The sequence below is a fragment of the Aquarana catesbeiana genome, linkage group LG03 (assembly GCF_042186555.1).
Source record: "Aquarana catesbeiana isolate 2022-GZ linkage group LG03, ASM4218655v1, whole genome shotgun sequence".
Taxonomy (NCBI): Eukaryota; Metazoa; Chordata; class Amphibia; order Anura; family Ranidae; genus Aquarana; species Aquarana catesbeiana.
In genome coordinates this window covers 279,171,813-279,196,370 of record NC_133326.1, presented here as the reverse complement: position 1 = coordinate 279,196,370, position 24,558 = coordinate 279,171,813, and the positions used below count along the sequence as shown (strand labels likewise).

The following is a 24,558-nucleotide window of genomic DNA, read 5'->3' as shown; positions in this document are numbered from 1 at the left end:
GCCGGGGTGGACCATGCTAGTGGCTGCTCTTCATCAGTGATCGGGAGAGAGCTCCTCATTGTATTAGTGAGCGGTGCACTGCCCTCTGGGGGCCCCTGGATGTCACCCCACCCTCCCCCCTCATAGACTAACATTCTGCTGAGGACAGCTCCCACATTTTACTTTGTGTGATCCTGCATAGAACTTCACCATCCCCCCCTCAGGTCACATTTCATGTAGTCCATGTGTGATCTCCCCCAGTGATTGTCAGGTATAGCTCTGCCCCCCCCCCCCTTGCTTTGTTTCCCCCCACCCCTCCCCCCACCTTGGCTGGTCCCTCCAGGTGCCCCCCTTAATTCCTATACTGTGGACCCCAGTCATGGCCTCTTTGTTGACCTCCAGCCTTGTCTTCCAGCAGACTTCATCCCAGTGACCACCCCCTCCCCCCCCAACCCCTTGGATCTCTTCTGGGGAACTTGGCTGCAGCTGAGTTAAGGCTGTAAAATCACAGCGCTCATCACCTTAGTGGATTGGAAAAGTGCGGACAAAACATGTCTACCCCCAACAGGTTCAAGAAGGACAAAGAGATCATTGCTGACTATGAAGGCCAAGTCAAAGGTAAGTCGCTGGGTTAGGTGGGTGGGTGCCAGAACCCCTAAAAGTGGGGCTCGCTTGCTGTCATTTATGGTAAAGCCTAAATGAATGACAGTCTGTTATCACAAACAACTACCATTGTTATTTCAATAATAAAATACTATTTTTTTTTCTCCATCCTTTGTTGCGGCTCTATCCTGTTGATCTCCTGCAGCCTCTTCCTGTCTATATGCATGCACACTAGTGATGGCTGCATGACATTTCCCAGGGCGGGATTCCTAAAGGCCCATTCACACCAATAGGCGCTCTTTATGTTCTGTATAACGTGCGCTATGAAAGGCTGGTGCAATGCATTGTTACAGTGCATCACGTTATTTACACTTTTTTTTTTAATTAACTTTATTGAAATGTCACAAAGTGACTGTATGCACTGCAGCACGTTGCGATGGGGTGTACTGCCTAGAATCGCAATGTGCTGCATTAAATGCATCCTGTTCTACATTGTTTCAGCACACTGGCATTAACAGAGACAATAGGACATTGTCTATGCGTTGGGGTTTCTCTGGGTAACGCTGCCCAATGGACACGGTTTGAACAGGCCCAAATGATGACAACAGTAAACTGTAGGTTGTCATTCAGGGCTCAAGCCATTTGGAATTTGAGCTGTTGGTGTCCTCGTCAGCACCACCCAATTTGATTAAAAAGTCAATTTAACAATCAACTTTTGTCAAGTGGAAAATTGTCAGCTGAACAGCTTCTTCATCCAGTCAGATGCAGTCACTGTTCGGGTATTCTGACAGCTGCTGGAGACGGTTGTCAGAACAAAATAGCCCCCAGGGGTTTTTTTTCCCCCATCTGCGCCCCTTAGTGTGGATGGAAGAATATGTTAGACTCCCTTTCATTCAGCCTGCAGGCTGAGCAAAAAAAAATCTATAAGTGCACAGCAAGCTTAAGTTTCTGTAATGTGTGTCTTGTAGTCTCCATTGGTAGCCTGTCACATAGGGGTGGATTTATTATAACCCAGAGAGTGCAAATTCTGGTGGAGCTCTGCATAGAAACCAACCAATCATCAAAGCTTAAAGTGGTTCTAAAGACCAGGTTTTTTACCTTCCTGCATTCTACGCATGGCTCTCCCCCAAGCTCCTTATACTTACATGAGCCCCATCTCGATCCAGCGATGTGCGTGAGAGCAGCGGCTCTCCCAGGTCCCTCTCCTCTTATTGGCTCACACATCAGCGGGAGCCATTTGCACTTGCTGTCAGTCTCAGCCATTGAGACAATAAGGAGAGAGCGAGGGGCAGGGCTGAACTACGCTCTGTCGATGTCCATTCACAGGAGCGTGGCTTGCTTTTGGGAGGAGGAGCCAGGACTGCCAGCAGGGAAAAGAGCGGGGCTGCTCTGTGCAAAACCATTACACAGAGCAGGTACATACAACATGTTTGTTTACAGTCCTTTTAATTGAACAAGCTGAAGTTAGAAGCTGATTGGTTACTGTGCAGAGCTGCACCAGATTTTGCACTCTCCAGCTTAAGAAAATCAATCCCATAGTGACAACACAGGCGCACAGTGAAGTGACTGGGATACAGCGTTGTCACCCTATAACAGGAAGTGCCTGAGCTTCAATCACTAGATCGCCAGGTGTTCTTCTAATGAAAGCTTCAGGCTTGGAAACAAATTTTTGAAATAACTTTAACATGTCAAAGCTTATGAGATTTTAGTGATTGGATTGAGATGCACTTTAAGCAGGTATTGTGTTTATTCATAGTCCAGGCTGCTGTAACCATCATGGTTCCATTTTGTTCATTTTAAATGATTTCGTTTCTATTTAACGTGCTGCGTAAACTGTTGTCACTGTATAAATCCCGTATATTAATATTTTGTTAGGCTTTGTGAATAAATCATGTAAATCATCGTGTAATGTAGGGCTGGTGCAGCTGTGCATGCAGGTATTCCTGTAAAAATAACCCGTTGGCTTTTGTTTCATCAACCTATTTATAGATTTACTTAGCAGCGAGTTAAAGGGCTCTTCATCCAGGTGTTATTTTGTACTTTTCAAAGCGAAATGAAATGGGAACAAAGGAGAGATGAAAAGTCATCAATGGGCTGTCAGTGTGAAGTACAGTCACAGATTAGTTGTGCCTTCAAGTGCTGACACGAATGGAGTATGCAGATCGGTGCCATTATTTCTTCGCCTGCCCTGGATTCCGCATCTCTGTGACTAGTGCAATGCGATTTCATGGGAATAACCATGGCAGACACCATGCATATGTTTAGATTTCACTTCATTGAGTCCAATGACTCATCAAGTTGGCTAAAGCGCCGCGATTCATTTCTGAAAAGCGTTGCATGTTTTTTTGTTACTCATTAAATATTGTTCCATTGATGGCATTTTTTTTTTCCTGAGCATTGTGACTGCTCTTTGCTTCTGTGTGAGTTAGGCCTGGATTATACACGGGGAAGAAAATCACTTGCAAATGAAAATGACGGTTATTGCTTTTAATATAAGTAACAATTAGATCATTTGGCATTTTTTAAATGTAGTCATTATCTTTAGAAAACAGTAATGCAAAATGAAGGGGATGACTTTTCAAACTTGCTGTGTTCAGCTACATTATAATTATGGGAAAGGCTTGGATTTTTTTTTTTTTTTTTTCTAGGAGTGGCCTCAGTGAATCAGACTCATGTATCCGATGATATTTCACACCCCCAGCTTTGCGGTTTCTATTTCGCTGAAGGGGAATTAATCATTTACTTAATCCACATACTTTTAGCCACTGTACCTGTGTATATATATATTCATGGCTTCTGGCTACTAGCACAAGGTCAAAGTTTGAATCAAGTGTACTTTGTTATGCTGGAGAGGTGTTCCCTGTGTTCAGCTAGCACAGTGACTGCCCTTATATACAGAAAACAAGCTGTTGTAATGGGGGGAGAAAAATATTTTGCCACTAGTATTCACTAAAGCTGGCCGTACGCTATTCAAATTTCGTCTGGATCCTAATGAACCAGACGATGTTCGCTCAGTGAGTGGCTCTGTCTGCTGCCTCTCACATGACATCTGTTGATTTAAAAAAATCAAAGAAGGCAGGCAGAAAATTATTGGCCGAAAAGCTGCTCATCCAATCGGATGCAGCTGCTGTTTGGGTATTTTGACAGCTGGCAGAGCTGGCTGTCAAGTAACAATAGCCGCAGCTGAAGATTCATCCATCTGCGCTGTGTAGCGTAACTGCGGCACGCCATTCAGCCTGCAAAAATCTTTGTGTATGGCCAGCTTTAGATTCTCGTTTTCCACCACACACACTGCTTGAGAATGAAATCTGAATGGCACTTTTTCTTTATTCTACTTACAGTGGGGAAAATAATTATTTAATCCACTGCAGGTTTTGTAAGCTTGCCCACTTACAAAGAAATGAAGGGTCTGTAATTTTTATCATAGGTGTATTTTAAATGAAAGAGACAGAATATCAACAAAAAGTCCAAAAAAGTTACAAATTTTATAAATTGAGTTGCCATTCAGTGAGTAAAATAAGTATTTGATCCCCAAGTAAAACATGACTCAATACTTGGTGGATCAACCCTTGTTGGCAAGCAGAGGTAGTCGCCAACTACAAGAAGCGTCTTACCTCTGTTTATTATTTTATCTAATTATTTTCCCCACTGTATCATCTGTGTTTTATTAACTTTCCAGTGTTATAAAGAAATGTTATTGAAAAAAAATATAGCATACCAATTTAACCCCTTCCTGCTGACCGCCTCCCAGCCCTTTAGGGGTTCTAAAAGCTGGGAGGCAGGCATTTGGGTCATGTGACCGCTGTGATTGACTGTCACAGCGGTCACATGATTGGAAAGCTCCTGATATCTAGTATGCATCGGGAGCTTTCCGGTACCCACCGGCTACCAAGCTGGGAGCACGCTCTCAGCATGGTAAGTTGTTTTAACAGGGCCGCATATATGTGGCCACTCGGCGTTCAAGCCAAGCGGCCGCATATATGTGCGGCCAGCATCAAGGGGTTAAGATCATAGAAATGATTGTAAAGTCTATTTTTTTTCAAATAAAATATAAAACCGATTTTTATTCTTTCCAGCTTTTGTGCAGTGGTATTTCACAGAGCAATCCCAAATCTCCTCTTCGGGGGTTACTCGCCATCAATCTTGGCTCCTCCTCTTCTATGTCCGCCTCTCTAACTAGCCGCTTGCTAGAGGAGCAGACTCATGGGCTCGCTCTTGAGCCAGGCTATTCATGTCCATAAACGCACACAGTGCGACATGGCCCAGCCCCCCACTCTCTGCCCACTGGATTTGACTGACAGCAGCAGTAGCCAATGGCTAGAAGATCTCCCAGATCGCTGTCAAAATGTGGGGGGGGATTAGGGGGTTGTGGGGGCCGGTGCATCTATAACACGTTACACCCTGAATATGGATATATGATGTTACAAAAGGTGAACTTTATCCTTTAACCTTAATGTCCATCCAGGCGTTTAGAGGCAGAAAAAAACTCCACTGCCGGAGCGTCCCAGAGCAGAAGCGTTTTGGTAGAAAAAACATTGTGTGTAAAGGTGTGTTAAGAGCTTGAGTATTCATTCATTTCAATAGCCCCACATGTCAGGGTACTAGGTGTTATCCTGGATTCTGAACTCTCCTTTCGGCCCCACATCCAATCACTTTCCAAAGCTTGCCACCTCAACCTCCGCAACATCTCTAAACTACGTCCCTTTCTAACCAATGAAACCACAAAGCTCCTGATTCACTCCCTGGTTATCTCTCGCCTTGACTACTGCAACTCCCTCCTCATTGGCTTACCTTTAAATAGACTATCCCCCCTTCAGTCCATCATGAATGCTGCTGCCAGACTCATCCAACTTACAAACCGCTCAGTGTCTGCTACCCCTCTCTGCCAATCCCTCCATTGGCTGCCACTCACCAAACGAATTAAATTCAAAATACTAACAATAAGTTACAAAGCCATCCACAACTCTGCCCCCAGCTACATCACTAGCCTAGTCTCAAAATACCAACCTAATCGCCCTCTCCGTTCCTCCTAGGACCTCCTGCTCTCTAGCTCCCTCATCACCTCCTCCCATATCTGCTTCAGGACTTCTCCCAAGCCTCGCCCATCCACTGGAATTCCCTACCCCAATCTGTCAGACTGTCTCCAAATTTATCCACATTTAGGCAATCCCTGAAAACTTTCCTCTTCAGAGAAGCCTATCCTGCCTCCATCTAACAACTGCACTATTTTCTCCATTAGCTCATCCCCCCACAGCTATTACCCTTTTGTATAACTTGACCCTCCCTCCTAGATTGTAAGCTCTAACGAGCAGGGCCCTCTGATTCCTCCTGTATTGAATTGTATTGTACTGTCCTCCCTAATGTTGTAAAGCGCTGCGTAAACTGTTGGCGCTATATAAATCCTGTATAATAATAGCCAGAATAAGTTAATATTCTGGTCAATGAAATGAATTAGCGCCTAAATGCTCAATGTATTTTATACAATAAGATAAAAAGCCTTCTGTGTGCAGCAGCCCCCCTCGGCCCCCCTAACACTTACCTGAGGTCCCTCTCTGTCCAGCGATGTCCTCAGCCTTCCAGATTCTCCTTCCTGATTGGCTGAGACACAGCAGTGGCGCCATTGGCTCCCGCTGCTGTCAGTCAGATAGTCAATCAGGGGAGAGAGGGGGTGGGACCAGGTTGGGGCTCCGTGTCTGAATGGGCACAGGGAACTGCGACACATCTCGGGTGTCCCCATAGCACTCTGTTTGCTGTGGGGGTGTCACGTCACATTTTGCTACCCGCTGGAGTGCGCATGCGCGACGCCGCCATATGTGTTCCAACACTGTTGTAAGACCACTTTGCCACAGGGCCCCTCGTGGGATCATTTCGCTCGCCACGCTTCGGGCACGGCCTCGCTTGGTTCGGCATAATTATAAACTAACTCTGTCCACTTGGATGGTGGCGCTTGAATCTGGACTCAGGGGTGTGGCCACAAAATTCTGCACAAGCGCAGATCGCCACACTGTTGGAATGCATATGGCGACGTCGCTCGGAGGGGCCAGGAGCACAGAAGAGGGACCCGAGAACAGGAGGATCTGGGCTGCTCTGCGCAAATCCACTGCAACAGAGCAGGTAAGTATAACATGTTTGTTGTTTTTATAGGGGGAAAAAAAACGAGCCTTTACAACCACTTTAAAGTGACACTAAAGGTTCATTAAAAAAAAATAAATACCAAACATATCATACTTGCCTCCTCTGTGCAGCTCGTTTTGCACAGAGTGGCCCTGAACCTGCTCTTCTGGGGTCCCCTGGCGGCTCTCTCGGCTCCTCCCCACATCAGATAACCCCCTGGGAGAAGCGCTCTCCTGGGGGGTTACCTTGTGGGTGCGCTCCCGAGTCCAGCATTCGGCGCCCCCAGTGGCCACTTCATTGGATTTGATTGACCGCAGCGGGAGCCAATGGCTGCGCTGCTATCAATCTATCCAATCAACAGTCGGGAACCCCCTAGCAGAGAGACGGCGCGTCCCCGTGGGACATGTTTGAGGGTTCAGGTAAGTAAAACAGGGGTGGGGGGGCTGGGGGCCAATCACTGACAGGTGTTTTTTCACCTTAATACATAGGATGCATTAAGGTGAAAAAACACGAACCTTTACAACCCCTTTAAGGTTAAAAAAAAAAAATGTTAATATTCAGTGTTTGTGGTTGGTGTGAAATTAGCTGAAGTACAGGGACTTTAGGTTGTGAGTCCATCTGATATTTACATTTTAATGATAATGCATTTGTGACAAAATATTTGGATTATGCTATGCCATCCAAAGGATAGTGTTAACACATTTTATTATAAGTGCTAACATAAGAATGCCAAAACGTGTGTTGTGGTTTTTTTTTTTTTGACAGGTGTTGGTTCCATTTCCATTTAGATGTGTTTGAAGTGGTCTGAGGAGGTGTCTAGGTTAAGTGTTAAACCATTGATGTCAGTGTTTGTCTTTGACCCTGATCGTAAAACTGTGCTTTGTACTTCCACTGTTTGGAATTTGCCATCATCAAAGTGTGACAAATTCTGAAAAAGTAAGATTTCTAGTTATTAACTTTTTAATAAGTCGCGGCATTACCAGCAAACTGGTTGGTACTGTTTGTTTTGATGTAACGAGAGATGGTGAGTATTACTGTTTTCTCAGTCAGTATTACACCCCTACTTTTTCACTGTTTTTTTATTATTATTATTATTATTAATAATATTATTAATGATACAACAGAGTTTTGTGAATGGTGGAGGGGGTAGAAGGGGGTGGGTGGTGTGCCTTCCTCAGTAGAAGAGGCTCCTGTTAACCTTCAGGCCTCATGCACACTGGACGTTAAAATAACGCTGAAAAACTCACTGCAAAGCTACTGGCATTTTTATAACGTTTTTTTCACATTTTCTCACAACAACGTTTATAAGCGTTTTTTAGTAAATTTTTTTTTTTTTTTTCAACGGATCAAAAACTTTAAACGCTGGTGAGCGACGTTTTTGAGAGTTTAGCGACATTTATCAGTGTTAGAGCTTTTTTACAGCTGAAAAATGTCTCTCAGAACCCACTATTTTTGGTGGGTTTTTTTTTCTGCTGAAAAACGCCACAGCCCAAAACTGCTGATAACAGCCTGTGTGCATGGACACATAGGATAACATGATGGAGAGTTTAATGACGACTGTAGAAAAAAACGTCTACAGCCAAAAACAGCAGCCGTAAAAAAAAAACCATTAAAAAACGTCCAGTGTGCATGAGGCCTAAACTTCTAGTCTTGTTGCAAAATGTATCCAGTTTTTGCTTTTTGTGTAGCAATGCAAATCAAGCTTACTTCCATTGTAGTTACAGACCAGGTGATTGGTGTTTACAATGACTGCCTTTTATTCCTAACTACTTTTACATCTGGTAAAAGGGAGTTGACTTTGTAATTAAGAGCAATTAGACCCTTTAGATACAGCTTTTTTGTCCTATGTATGTCTGAATGACAGAGTATGCAAGTCTAAAGCCTAGTACACAGGGGGGACGAATGTTGGGCAGCATCCACCGGTTCAATAGAAAGCGGCCAACAATTGGCCCGTGTGTACTGCAGCCGGTCAGACTGAAGCCAATGGCTGAGAGAGCTTACTGGAGTGTCCTGGCGGGGGGGCCGTCCTCCTGTCAGATAACAATAGCAAAGCAGGTACATCAGATTGTTAGTACAGGGTCTCTGACCTGAGCTCTCAGTTTTTTTTTTTTTTCCCTTCAGCCCTGCTGGGTTGAACGAAAAAAAACCTGCTAGTATGTACTAGTCTTAAAGCTGATTATACACGGTTCAAATTTTAGCCAATTCCTGATGATTCAGCTAAAATTTGACCTGAGGGTGGCCCGGTTGGCATCCTCCCATCTGACATCCTGCAATCTTATAATCAAAGGCGCTAGGCTTAAAATTGTTGGCGGAACAGTGGCTGCAGCCAGTGTTTGGGTATTTTGACAGTCGTGGGGAGGCCAGCTGTCAGAATACAGTAGCCAGCAGTGTGGATTTCTAAGTATGAACATCTCTTATTTTTCCTTTCAGTCTTTGTAATATACCATTGGAAGAGTTTTGTTATATTTGTTTATTATTGTTTGCACTTATCAAACGATCTTGTCAGACATTTAGATGTGTCCTATGCACTCTCTGTGTTATCTCAGAGCCCTCCTTGTTTTTTTTTTTTTTCTTTTTATCTTGGACTGCATAATGATTATCTCTTATGTTGTAGAGATCTGAATGTGGGAATGTTTAGTAGTTTAACAAAAAAAAAACTTGGGTAATGTTGGCAACACTCAGTCCACAAAGATGTTGTTGGCCCACAACAGGGATAAATAGCTACCTGCATTCTGGCAGATCAAAAAGTATTCTTCTGTACTTGCACTTCCCCATGTTGTACTTATGTACTACATGGGGAAATGTGTATGTATGTGTGTGTATAACGCACACACTCATTTTGTGCAGCTCAAAGGCAAATCAGAGGTATGTGAATTTGGGAAAACCTTCCTATTTTCCCTGTCATTTCATCACGTGATCAGTCATATTACACAGAGATGTATAGTAAGCGAGAAGATTTTGATGTACTCTGAGCAGGTTGCCTGATCTGTAAGGGAGTGCAAACATTACATCACATCTTTCTTTTTATTTATTTATTTTTTTTTTTACACACAAACGCACACAGTATGAAGAGCACACATCGTCAACCTGCTACAGATGAGGCCAGATTGCAGTGGTCTGTTTTTCTTGTACACTAATGCCGCGTACACACAAGCGAAACGTCTGGGAGCTTTTCATCGTATATTCCGATCGTGTGTATGCCTCATCGGATTTTTTACGTCAAATTCTGACCTAAAAAGAGAGCATGTTCTAAATATTTCCGACGAAATCAATTCCTATCGGGAAAACCGCTCGTCTGTATGCTGTTCTGACGTACCAAAAACGACGCATGCTCTGAAGCAAGTACAAGACGGAAGCTATTGAACTTCCTTTTTCTAGTCCCGTCGTACTTGTATTGTACGTCACCGTGTTCTTGACGGTCTGACTTTGGTGTGATCGTGTGTACGCAAGACAGTTTCAGCAGAATTCCGTCGGAAAAACCTTCAGAGTTTATTCCGACGGGAAAACTGGTCGTGTGTGCAGGGCATAAGGCTTAATGTACATGGGACGTTTTTACAACCTCTCCTGAACTATTTAACTTGACAGATGGTAACCCACATTTAAAACATCCGTTTTGCCACATTTGTATTTTAGAAGCGTTTTAGAAAAAAAAAAAAAAAAATTGTTTTTTAAAAATAGCCAACAATGAAAAACGTGGCTAAATGTGAGTTACCGCGTTTGGCGCTTGAAATGCCTCTAAACTCAGTGTCTGAACTAGTTATTTTGCTTTCCAAAAAAGGCCTCTAAACTCAACTGCCTAGAAACTACCCTGTGTACATGTACTGATAAGGGAACATAGAGGAGAGTTCAGGAGCCGTTGAATAAAATGCCCAACTGCTCCTAAATGTCTCTTTACCAGCAGCAGTCTATGTGAGGCCTGGGGAGAGACGATAAAAGCACGCCTCCAACCAGACGAGTTTTACGGCCCCCCAGCTGCTAGTGTGAATGTGCCCTAAAGGTTGGGCAGTGTGGCAACAACTCCTTATAGAGGATGTGCAAGCAGAGAAAATGCCCTTTTCCAGCAGAGTTTTTTTGCAACAATTTGTTCATTACTTGCATTCTTCGTTTAAAAAAAAAAAAAAAAAACACCCTACCATACACTGCACTTGGGCTGGATCCAGGCATCCACTAGGCTGAAGAGAAAAGTTTGCTTTATGGCCCAGTTGCATGGAGTATGAACATATATAGGCTCACCTCTTGGCCACCCATTGTTCTGCAAGATGCCTGTGTGCTACCATTAGGTATTCGGGTTGCATTGTTGTCTTTTATCCTAATGCAGGTGGTGTTTCTATGGAATCAGTAAAATCAATCAGGACCTGACACTAGGCCAGTCAGCTGTCTGTTTCTTTCAAGATGTAGAGGTATATCTGTTGTGTTTTTTTTTCTCTTTGTATATACTTGCCTTTAAAATGGCTGGGCTATGTTTTTTTTTTTTTTTTTTTTTGTCACATGATCACAGATCATGTGACCAATAAATATCCATAAGTAGGGTGATAAATATACATTAGGGTGGCACGTTTATATAAAAGGCATTTTAAGGTGTGTTTTTTATTTATTTATTATTTTTTTTATTTATTGGACTTTTAATGCACATTGTGGTATGTTTATACATGCTTTACTTGTAAACTAGTACTCTTTAAAGATTAATTCCATGTTATTTTTATTTTGCATAGTTACATTGATCTAGCTTGGACAAGTTAAAGTATGTGTGGCCGATTCCTTTGGAAGCAGAGAATCTCTGTAGTAGCCTTGGTTACTACAGTGATCCTAACCATCTTCCAAGTCTTGTGCCGAGCAGCTGCCCTGCTACATAATATCCACAGAGGGTTGCACATTTGGCATGAGGACCGTTCACAAAATACCTGGTATTCTTCGTAAATACAAGGTGTTCTCTAACAGGGCAAGATGGAGATTGTGATGTCACTGCCCCACCCCTTTACCTCATCCACTCAGCGAGTGCTTTGCATTCATAGAGAAAAATTCAAGGCGCGTTTAACTGCCGAGCGTATTGAATGCAAAGCCTTGTTCAATGCAATGCGAGTGACCCCAGTGTTCATTATGGACAAGGGCAGCAGCTTGGAACGGCCCCTGAAAGATGGCTACTACAGTGAATTTCCGTTTCAGCAGGGATCAGCCAAGTATGAAATATGCATACTTTGGTCTGAACTGGACCAGTGAAGCAATGCCAAAAAAAGAACATGCCTAGATCTCGGCATTTAAATAATTTTCTGAATCTGGATGTCCAAATGTCCAATAAAGATGTAATTGTTGGAAATTGCTCTGTTGCCCATGAAGCTCACATGCAATCTGTGTTTTTTGGACATCTGCTGTGATCACATTCATGTCGTATGGAACTCTCCTAGTAGAACAAAACACAGACTATGCTGTGTGATTGAAACACGAACCTTCTCAATGCTTTTATGGAAAACCACATTTAATTTTAAGAAACTGATGCTTTTGGAGCATCCATTCATATTTCAGTCGTGTCATGTGATGAACAACCTATTTCCAAGTTAATGATGGAGTTGTTTGGCTGAACAGGGCACCGTAGTTTTAACCAGGCATGTGTTCATTGTTTACTTTGCTGCATGTAGGCTTTGTTCTCGCATGTATGTATGAAGCGTTGCTGCCTATCAAGTAAAGAGAAGCGTTAGACTTGTATTAATAGTCATACAAGCTTGTAAAATTCAGAATGATTTAAAAATGTTGCTAAACCCAGGACCCTGCATTGACTATATCTGGTCTCCCACAGTACACAGAACATGGAAATGCAATTATTTTAGTAAATCTAAACCTTTTCCCATCAGCAGGATATAGTCTTGTGACTTCTATCAGCGTCTGGCTGAGCACCGGTAAAACTTTTTGGTAGGAGATTTCATTCTACTCTGGCTTCACTATAAGGCTGCAGGACCCCTGACCCTCTGTCTGGACAGTGCTGATTGGTCCTATGCCGATCACATGCACCCTCAAAAGAAACGCTCTAGCAATACACACCAAACTGAGCATGCGCAGAGTGCCCCCAAGGCTCTGTACTATCTGGAGATGGATTGGAGACAGTGAAAGAAGGGGAGGATCAGAGAAGACAGGATCAAACAGCCTTTTTACACAATGCAGAAGATTAACCCCTTAGTTTCCACAGTGAGTATATCAAGCCTGCTTTACTACATATACAGACTGATTTTACTGCTGTGGGTTTAATAACACTTTAATAGGGTAAAGAAATAATGGGCCAGGAACAATTGCACAGAGCAGTCAATCAGATTTTGGTGCACTTGGTCAGATCAATGACAAGTCATGAATTCTCTGAAAAAACCTGTAAAAATGATATATGAAAACTCCACCCTGCAGAAAAATGCTAGTACAAATGGAAAATTTGAAGACCTGTTTTGTTTCAGAACATAAGTGTTCCCTCTGTGGATATTTTGCTCCGTCTCATATAACGGTTTCCAGTCAAGCAAGCAGGCTGAGCAGTGTTTGCTCCAGTGCATACAATATAGATCAAATTGTAACAGGGCACTCTCTGTATTCCTTCATATAGTATTATTCTATTACATTAGTAAGTGTAGGAAACTAGACCAGGAGAGAGCAGAACTGATGAACAGTGGATAGGATCAAAAGCTCTTCTTAGCCTCGGTTCACACTAGACGCGGCACGACTTGCAGGTTGCCTCACCGAGGCGACCTTCACACGACTGCCCAGGCGACTTGCAAAACGACTTCTGTATAGAAGTCTATGCAAGTCGCCCCCAAAGTCATACAGGAACCTTTTTCTAAGTCGGAGCGACTTGCGTCGCTCCGATTAGAACGGTTCCATTGTACTGAACGGGACGCTACTTGTCAGGCGACCTAGGTCACCTGACAAGTCGTCCTAGTGTGAACTGAGCCTTACTGTTGGGTGTTCAATTGAAAAATATGTGTCCTTCCCTCTGAAAACAATGGAAAAGTCTTTAGATATTTACTTGCTTCGCATTGGCTTCTGCACTTTTCCAGCCTTAGGCTAAGTCCTGTTTTTTTAAATGGTACCAAAATCTCCTACATTTCTGTGCAGAATACAGTATTAGTTTAAGTCAGGGGTCTCCAATCTTTTCATTGTCCTCCAGACTTTAGAGGGGGCCGAATTGCCAGCGGGAGTGGAAATTTTCCTTGCATCAGTGGGAGTAAATATTGCCACAAATATTGCCACATTTGGTATTAGGGGGAGAAAAAGTGCCCCATCATTAAAAAAAAAAAAAAAAAAAAAGTGTCCTGTTGGTGAGAGAAATGGTGTCCCATTGTTGGTGTCAGTTGGCATAATAGTGTCTCATGTCTGTGGGGAGGAATAATGCCTGATAAAGGCAAGCAAAGAGCCAAATCTGGTCCCGGGCCACAGTTTGGAGACCGCTGGTTTAAGTTATAGTGAAGACAGAGAGAACCTTTTGTGCATTAGTGTTGGTCAAAAAACATCTCAAGCTTTGTTGCCTGGTATATTATTGCCCCTAACTCCTGAAAACAACCTTTAGGCCGGGTTCACACTGGAACCGACTGCAGATCGCACAGGAGTGATGTGCATCCATGTTCCCCGTTTCAGGGACGAATCAGGGCAGAATCCTTTGCCTGAATTTGGCCCTGAAACTGAGCCAAAGACAGTGCAGTGTGCTCTGCAGCCGCAACGGAGATATCTTTGCATGCGGCTCCCAGCAGGGGTCCGGTGCGTCCTCGTTCACCAATTCAGGTCAATTTCAGCCTGAATTTTTGGCTGAATTCGGACCTGAAATGGACCAAAAGATGCACAAGGCTCCTGTGCAAATTCACACCAGAGCCACAGCAGAGATATGTGAACCGGCTCCATAGAGAGCCAGTCAAAATCTCCTGCTATTGCGAATTGGATGTGGGCAACCCACATCCAATTAAGAATAGTGTGAACCCGCCCTAAGGCTTCATGCACACCGGGCTTAAAAAAATGGCAGTTCCCTTGGCAGAAAAAAAAAATGCTCATATAGTGTCTTTTGTACAATGTGTAGACGAGTTTAGGAGAGATTTGCGTTTTTTTTTTTTGTTTTTTTTTTTCCTACAAGTAAGCTCCAATCAGATATGCCTCTAAACATTGAGCTCAAAATGTGCCTGTAATCGTCTTTATGTGTATGAGCACATAGAATAACATTGAGTAGCTTCTACAGGCAGAACACAAAACTCCTGTAGAAGCAATGTTTTTAAGCCAGTGTGAATGGAGCTGAACAGACTCCTTCCAGGCTCACCAGGCAGTTATCACTCTCTGCTCCCCCATCCCCCCCCCCCCCCCCCCCCCCAGTATTTCTTTTTCCCAGTTTTTCTTCTAACTTCCTAATGTATGCTATATCCTTCCTATGTGCTCTATATATACTATCTATGCCCTGCTTGAGGAATGTTAGAGTTGGGTGGGGACAATGAAGATCACATGATGGTTGATTTTAGTTTGCACATCTGCCTTTTAATGGAAAATTCAGATAAGTGAGTTTGTTGGGTTTGTTTTATTGTCTCCATAACTGGCATTGGTTGACAAAAGGAGCAGAAGTGGAGCTGTTACTTGCAACAAGTCAGTAATAAGTATACCAATTTAGATAGCTGTGCATTAGGTAGCTAAGACAACATATTTGAAACTGATCTTAACTACATCCTGCATGCCACAAAATTATTGCTAGGTTGTTTTAGTATCACACCCAGTAAAATATAGTTATTACTTTTACAACTTGTAAGGTATGTTTTCTTTTTGCAGGCTCTGTGGTGTGTTTTGTGTGTGTGTGTGTGTTGTGTTTTTTTTTTTTTTTTTTTTCTGTGATGGTATATTAAAACAGTCTTTACCTTTTGAAAATATAAAGACCCATTTTAAAAATTGGTTGCATTATACAAGAAACCGTTAAAAAAAAAAAAAAACAGCTGAAATGTGTCCATTTCCTGTAATAATGGTAATCCCGAATTTCACTATCATGTGACTATTCTTGGGGCATTAGTCATATGGTCTGATGTGAGCAGACTTTCAAATATTGGCCTGATTTGATTTCAGATGTGACTTGGGTTGCACTGAATGGTATGACATTGGAAATAACATTGCTTACAGTGGTGGTCGTTCACATCAATGCAGCACAGCTGGGCTTTGACTTTGGGGAAGGGTCCTGTGCTACTTTGGTGTGGTCCATAGAATTCAGTGGAAGAGCATTTACATGCATTTTTTTGTGCTGGTTGTTAGGAACAGGTACCCGCTGGTGTCCTAATGACGAGGCGCCATCCCTGGTGTCAGTGGGGAATTCCCTGCTGATAGCAGAATGTATTCAAATCAGCATGCTCGGGTAAGAGTCTGGTATGGATGCTGGGGGACCCTGTGCCATTTTTTATTTAACCACATGCTGGCGTCGTTCCTCCCTCCCCTCTCTGTACCAATGAAACAGTGTGAGAGGAGAGAGGGAGAGATCGTTTGCAGCGCTGTGGGCACTACAGATCCAGCCCATACTCTGCCCATACTCTGCCATAAATTTTAACAGAAACCAATAATTTTTTTTTTTTTACTGAATTTTCAGTCCTTTTTTTTTTTTTTTTTTTTTTTTTTTTTTTTTTTTTATTTATAGTGCAAAAAATAAAAAAACCCAGTGATGATTAAATACCACCAAAAGAAAGCTCTGTTTGTGTGAAAATAAGGACAAACATTTCAAATGGGTACAGTGTTACATGACTGAGTGTCATTCAAAATGTGAGAGCATCGAAAGCTGAAAATTGGTCTGGTTAGGAGGGGGTTTAAGTGCCCAGTGGTTAATGGGCATGGGGTTCCCTTTTAAAATCTATACCAGACTGAAGGGCCTGGTTTGGATTTTGGGGGGGACCCCCACACTTATTTATTTTTACATTCTCAATTGACAGCAGGGCTGACTTCATGGTTGTTAGCGTTAAGTTGTTAGCACTGGTGGGTGCCGACTTCTTAACCTATGACTCATCCCTGCTGGGCCCCCCCCCCTCCCTCCCCCACCAATATCGCAAAATGTTTGCCTAAGTCAAGGGGTGCAGAATACAGGTGCAGTTGTAATACTTACTTTAGACCCCTTTCACACAGGAGCCGCTGCTTAACAGAATTGGCTTGCTCAGCGGGGGATCGCTGTGCAGAGCGTACACAGACACAGTCCAGCTCCCATCTAAGGGGAAATGGGATGGAAATGGACCTGTCTGTTTCCATCTGATTCGATCCGCCGGACGGATGGAATTTAGGACCTCCGTCTGTTTTTGCTTGACAGGATCGGATAGCAGTGGGTGTCAGTGGACATACGTCCGCTGACATCCGCCGCTCCATAGAGAACAATGCAGTCTCTGATCAAGTCCACCTGAAAAAGTGACAGGTGGACCTGATTGGATAGCCTGTGTGAAAAGGGCCCTACTTCTAGCTCTGGCAGGCTCCCTCTATCTATATGACTGATCCCACAAAGCCTCCTCTCGAAGGTGCACTTGCATGCCTGCCTACTCAGTGCAAGGCACAATGTTGTCCTTCCCTGCATTCATTTTTATTTATTTATTATTTATTAAATTTTATTTAATTTTTTTAATATGCTCTCAAATTCAGTTTTTAAATCAAAAAAAAAAAATTTTATTGATAAATTGCACAGTATTGTGACAAACGGTAGCATATAAATGCTATACATCATCCTGAAACGGGTTGTGCTGTCGCCAATACATATAAACCGTAAGCATCTTATAGAAGATGGGTTAAACTATAACTTATTGAGGAGACTAATAAGGAACAGTCTTCCTCAAGATATTTGCATTACATCTATATAAAGTTGTTCAATAAAATAATAAAAAAAAACTCTCCACAGACAAAAAAAAAAAAAAACAAACGCCTAACTCTAAAGAGAAAAAAAAGGGAAACAATTATAGAACAGTTACACATCTTCACATGCCAACTTCTCTCTACTAGGATAACATCTTGCCATATATTCCTCAACCCTCCAGTAACCTGTTCAAGACCAGTTGATGTGGTGCTAGCCCTGGGACGTCTAGCCATGGCTGCCATATAGAAAGTCATTTTTTGGGAGCTTTTCTATGAAGATAGGTCAATTTTTCTCTAATGATCATGGAGTTGACTTGCTCTGTCCATTGTCCCCTGGTAGGTACCCTGGGGGAAATCCAGAATCTAGCTATTAATTTGCATGCAACGTAAAGCAGGCACAAGATTGCCACCTATGTATTTGGAGTTAACATATCCTCTTCCAGAGCACCCAACAGACAGGCAATAGGATCATACTTTAGCTGGTAATTATGAACCTGAAAAATTGTGGATATAACTTCCGCCCAATATCGGAAAAGCTTTGGGCATCTCCACAACATGTGAATTAGGTCCCCCATGTTCTCGTTGGCATTTTGGGCATAAAGGACTATCTCTACAACCCCATTTATGCAACTGCAGAGGCATCCTGTAAGCTCTGTGGAGTAGGAAGAGATGGGTTAATTTCTGCGCTTCCCATACTTCTCGATCTATATTGCTCACATCTCTCTCCCAGCCCCTCCTACACAGAATATCCCTGTTTTCCTGTAGTGCACTTAGGAGTATGGAATAGACCCTGGATATTATGCACTTTTTGTCAGAAGCCATGAATGCCTCTTCTATAATAGTATGATAGGTCTGTGGTCTTTGTTTGAGCAGTTAAGGAGTGTCTCAGTTGTAAGTATTTGTAAAATTTGTTTTGTAGGTATACTAAAGTTTTAAGTACATTCCCATGATATATCTGAGAAATATATTTAATCCCAGCTTTTTCCCAAGCACTAAACCAGCTTCAATATATCCCGGTTTTGGGTGTTGCGCCACAGTGGGGTACATGACAAAAAGCCAGTCACATTTAAAAGTGACTTGGTATGTTTCCATAGCGTATTCAGCAGATGGATTGTTGGTATGTCTGAAGGCAAATGAGTAAAGCCTTCCTCCAAATGAGCAAGGGCAGAGTATTCTGAGTTTACTGGGATAAGCATATTTCTAACCAAATCCAAGGGATCTAATAGCCCCCCCAATTGTTGAATCTGAGATGCTATATAGTATGCTCTAGAATGTGGGACGGCCAAGCCTCCCTGATCCTTTCCCATTTGAAGGGTAGTTAATATAATGCGAGCTATCTTTTTATGCCAGATCAACTCCCGAAACTGTGAGTCTATTCGCAGGAACCACTTTCACGGAATCCATACCGGGGAGTTATTAAAGATGTACAGCAACTGGGGGGCCCATACCATTTTTACTAAGTTAATCCTCCGTCCCAATGAGAGAGGAAGTTTACACCAAAGAGGGTATTTCTCCCAAAACTTTGCAAGTATCGGTAATAAATTCAGGCGAATATAATCAATTGGGTCAGGGGAAATCTGTATTCCCAGGTATCTAAAATTGTAAACCACCTCCACTGCCCTCGCACGCTCCGGCAAAGACAAGGAAGCGGGTCCAGTGGCATTAACACTGACTTATCCAGTTTGTGGAGAATCCTGACAGTTTTTCAAATTCGGTGAGAAGTGTCATCACTGACTGCATCAAACCCATCATATCACCCAGATACAGCAGGGTGTTGTCCACATACAATGAGAACTTCCGATCTCTGTCCTCTTTTAAACCCTACTATCTCAGGCAAAGCTTGGATACGAGCAGCCAAAAGCTCCAGTGCCAGGGCATACAGCAGAGGCGACAATGGCATCCCCTGCCTGGTGCCCCGGTGCAGCTTGACCGGTTCTGACAATTCCCCATTTACTCTAATGCGAGCTGAGGGGGCAGCATAAAGCACCTTTATCAAGTTGATGAATGTTGTGCCCACCACAAGCTGCTCCAAGACCTCCCACAGATAGGGCCATTCCACACTGTTGAAGGCCTTGACAGCATCCAGGGAGAAAATGGCCCTGTTACCTGTTATCCACAGGCAGTTGTAAGCTTTAGGAAGAGACGCCTAAGGTTTTGTGCTGTGGAAAAAGCGGGGATGAAGCCACATTGGTCCCTGTGGACAAACTTGTGTATGACTTTCGACAATCTCGACGCCAACACCTTGACCAATTTGACGTCTGATGTTAGCAGGGAGATAGGCCTTCAAGAGTCCGCCAGCTTCCCTGACTCCAGTGCCCTATTATACTTGTTGCAATGTAGGCATCATTTGTTTTGCATATCGCCCATACACCTCAGATGAGAGTCCATCTGAGCCTGGAGATTTCCCATTGGGAGCCTGTTTTAATGCCAGTTGAAGTTCCTCCTCAGTAATTTGGTCATTTAACAATTGTGTGTCCTGAGCCGAAAGGGATGGCAGTGAGCAGTCAGTCAAGAAGTGATTTATTTTGCTCCCGGTGGGGTGTACTTTCGAAGAATACAGATCACTGTAGTATGTACGAAAACACCTGCAAAATGTCTTGTGTGGAGATCTTAGGACAGCCCTGTGAATCTTGTATTGTATCTATGTGCGATGGACACTGTTGATCACGTATCGGCATCGCTAGCATGTGTCCTGTGTTTTCTCCCTTCAGATTCAGTTTTTAATATATTTGTGCATACAGTGCATTGTGTAGATGTGGCATTGAGGTGTAAAGTGTTTTTTTTTGAAGATGTGTAAATCAATGTATAATTGTAGAATTACCTATCCACTGGTAGAAAGGGTTTAACACTCCCAAAGCTGAAGGAATTAGTGCATTGTATACTTCTATGGAAGAAGAGTGAAATGTTAGTGGTTTGATGTTTTTGTTCTGTCATTTACAGGAATACCTTTCCTCTAGAGAACTGTGAAGGAGATTATGAGATGGTACAAGTCTCCATAAGCCGCTTGATGTTTTCCAGTGGTTTGAGTATTGCACAGCAGCAGATAATGTCTAGTACACTTTGTGTATTGGGGGAATGTATCAGCTGGCTTGTATAAAGCAAATGAACTGAAATTAGATGCTGAACTACACAGTGTTTTTCCTTGGTGGCATGTATAAAAAAATTCTTGTAGATCACAGTTGTGACTGTTAAAGCTGCATTGACACCTGAGCATTTTCAGTTCGTAAAACACCCCAAAAAAGCCTAAAAATGCCCAACAAGCAAAATTTCATTTCAATGGCACCTGTTCACATCTGAGCGTTTTATCACCTGAAGCAAAACGCCTGAAAAACGCACTAAGCTCAAAAAAGAACATTAGCTTCTTTGGGGCACATTACAGGCATTTTTCTGCCTTTTACATTGGTGACCTGAACAAAAACGTGGTAAAAACGCGCAACTTTGAAACGCTCAGGTGTGAATGCAGCCTAACTTTTTTTTTTTTTTTTTTACACAGGTTGAAGGAAAATTTTGTTATACAGCAAGGCAGTGCTAAACAGGAGCATTGAGAATCATTTTATGATTTATTGGTCAGCTTCATATTACAACTTCTACTCCTGAAGTTGTAATATGACAGAAAAAACAAAATGTCCCTGACTGCTTCTTAACCACTTCCCGACCAGCTGCCCTTAAATGCAGTTTTAGGGGCGCGCGCCTGCTGCTCTTCCCCTGGAGCCTATTGCGAGTGCCGGGCGGTCACGATCACCGCTGGGCTCCCGCGATTGCTGCTGACACAGAGAACCGGGATCTGTGTGTGTAAACACAGTTTCCGGTTCTTTGAAGGGAGAAGAGACAGATCGTCTGTTCATACAGAGTATGAACAGCGATCTGTCATCTCCCCTTCACAGTCCCCTCCCCCCTTCAGTTAGAACATACACTAGGGAACACAACCCCTTGATCGCCCCCTAGTGTTAACCCCTTCCCTGCCAATGACATTTTTACAGTGACCAGTGCATTTTTATAGCACTGATCGCTGTATAAATGCCAATGGTCCCAAAAATGTGTCCGATGTGTCCGCCATAATGTCGCAGTCACAATAAAAATCGCAGATTTCTGCATTACTAGTAAAAAAAAAATAATAATAATAATAATAATAATGCCATAAGACTATCCCCTATTTTGTAGACGCTATAACTTTTGCACAAACCAATCAATGTACACTTATTGCGATTTTATTTTATTTTTTTTACCAAAAATATGTAGAATACATGTCGGCCTAAACTGAGGAAAAAAATTATTTTTTTATATATTTTTGGGGAATATTTATTATAGCAAAAAATATTGCTTTTTTTTTCAAAATTGTCGCTCTTTTTTTTTTTTTTGTTTGTTTACAGCACAAAAAATAAAAACCACAGAGGTGATCAAATACCACCAAAAGAAAGCTCTATTTGTGGGGAAAAAAAGGACGTCAATTTTGTTTGGGTGCAACGTCGCACAACCGCGCAATTGTCAGCTAAAGGGACGCAGTGCTGAATCCCAAAAAGTGCTGTGGTCAGGAAGGGGGTAAAATCTTCCGGGGCTGAAGCGGTTAAAGTGGACCTTCAGTCTTTTTTCTTTTTTCACCCAACTTTCCATCTATTAAAGTGGAGTTCCACCCAAAAATGGAACTTCCACTTTTTGGATCCCCCCTCCCCTCCGGTGTCACATTTGGCACCTTTCAGGGGGGAGGAGGGAGCAGATACCTGTCTAATACAGGTATTTGCTCCCACTTCCTGGCATAGCTGACCGCGGTGCTTGTGGTGACCTATGCCACTTCCGGCGCCTACCTCGTCCTCCCCCGCTATATTCTGTGAGACACAGAGCACAGCAGGGACCTGAGGACGCGCAGCGTGACTCGCACATGCGCAGTAGGGAACCAGGAAGTGAAGCTGCACGGCTTCACTTCCTTATTCCCTTACCGAGGATGGCGGCGGCAGCAGCCGAAGGACGGATCGGCTTCGGCTGCCGACGTTGCGGGCTCCCTGGACAGGTAAGTGTCCATATATTAAAAGTCAGCAGCTGCAGTATTTGTAGCTGCTGGCTTTTAATATTATTTTTTTTTTCAGTGGACCTCCACTTTAAATCTTCCCTTGTTGTTTTGACTTTGGATAGTAAAACATATTTTTTTTTTCCTGCCAGTAAATGCCTTAGCCCATTTCTTGTATGGTAAAAAAAAAAAAAAGCCTAGGCTTATGCACAGCTCTCGCTCTTTCTAACTCTCTTGAGAGTTTGCCAGAAGGGGGGGGGGGGGGAGAGTCATAAGAGGGCCAATGAGAGCTGCAGAGCTGAAAGCGTGCCTCTGTGTTTGTGTAAATCCAGGAAGTGAACAGGCTTCAGCTGCCCACAGTTAAAATGGATGCAGCCCGACTTTGTGGAAAGAGATTTCTGCAGCATGTTTGGCAAGTACAGAATCGCAGTATATATAAAATAATATGCAGAGTGGTTGGAGGGAAGCTTCAGAATGACACAGATGTTTTTATTACAAATTATGTGCGCAGACTGCAGTTCCTCTTTAATTGTGCATCTCTTTTGAGTGAAAATCTTTCTCCTTTGGTAAACTGGTCACAAACCTGATCAAGTCTGTCTCATTTGGCTGCCGAGGATTACAGGCACAGGGTTGCAAACACACAAAAGCACTCAAATAGATGTTGGTAACTGACAATTTGTTGCAAATTTATTTTATTGATGTCCGTTTTTGTGCTTTCTTGCAACAAGATTTCCACAAAAGAAGTTTTGTAAAGTACTGCAAGCATAGCATTGTTATGAACCTTTTTGTTTTTTTATACATTAAAAAAAAAAAAAAGTTTTCTCTTTGTTCATGGGTTTTTTTTTTTCTCCCCCCTATGCTGTGCATATCCTGTAGACTCTTTTGTTTTGAACTTCCCGTGGATGCGCGCACACTCCAGCGGGAGATCAACATCCCAATTTTACTGAGTGAACTACGACGGAATGAGCCAGCTCACTGTGCGTTGGCACGACTACTACTAATACAGCTTAGAGGTGCACAGGAAATGTTGACAATGCTGTAGTATGTGTTGTCACCCTAGGAAAGCTAGTGTCTGTGGTTACACCCTTTTGGTATGGTTATCATTTTTAAAGCAGGACATATCAAAGTTCATTTTTTTTTTCTTAATTTATTTTTTTATATTAAAGGAACACGTGTAACAACATATTTGGTGCGTGTGTTTGGATTTAGATAAACTTGTGCCCTGGTTTCTGTAGTGAGCTGACAGTGCTCGTATTCATGTGTCTTGTCTGTGTGTGTTCTCTTATGATTAAGACGTGAGAAAGCATAGATTACCTATGGGCTGCTGACTGCAGCATATAAGGCAACTCTGTTATGTAGTGGCTTGCCACATTGCTGTCAAAATGTTATTTCTTTTTTGTATATAATTGTATTTTCGGCTTTTTAATTAGTATCACAAATTTAAATGAATATAAATTTTTCCGCCATTATCTGCACCTTTTCGGCCAATAGGCTGTTTTCACACTGAGCTGTTTTCTGAAGCTCTGTTGTGTTAAAAAAAGTGTAAGAGAAGCTCTAGAAAAATCCATTCCTTTGTATTCTTAATGTGTGTTCACACTGGGTCATTGCACTTCTGTTGCAGTGTTAAAAATCCTGCTTGCTGCATTTTTGGTCCGTTTAAAAAAAAAAAAAAAAAAAAAGTACCTCCCCATTGAAAATACAGCAAAACTGCTCCCGTTGCGTATTTGATGTGGTTTTTGAGTCACATGACCTATAAAAAAAACGCACCATAAAAGCAGTAAAATTGCTTAATGATACAAACTGTATATTCTGTAAGCTATAGCACTGTACTATAGAAATGAAGAAGGTGGGATGGGGAAGAGGTAAGAGTGGTGGAGGGAAGGACATGGGTGAAGAAGAGTGAGGGGTGTTGAGTCAATATACCTGGCATATCCCACACTCCTGCAACTCACCCAGCCTCCATGTCCATCCAGTCACAGTTCACAGAATGTCAACTTGTTCTTCAGGCGATTTGGTGTTCAAAGCTTGAAACGAGGGGAAGTATTGATTTAAATCCA

General features: G+C 42.7%; 1 protein-coding gene across 7 annotated transcripts in view; it reads left to right on the top strand.

Moving 5' to 3' along the window:
- Nucleotides 1-305: 305 nt before the first annotated feature.
- The window catches only part of SRGAP1 (SLIT-ROBO Rho GTPase activating protein 1), a 253,078-nt gene continuing 228,825 nt past the window's right edge, over nucleotides 306-24,558 (top strand). For all 7 annotated transcript variants that reach the window (XM_073620145.1, XM_073620144.1, XM_073620141.1 and 4 more), the window contains exon 1: nucleotides 306-597. In XM_073620145.1, coding sequence (XP_073476246.1) covers nucleotides 531-597 — 67 coding nt within the window. In that variant the 5' untranslated portion in view covers nucleotides 306-530. The remainder of the gene's footprint in view (nucleotides 598-24,558) is intronic.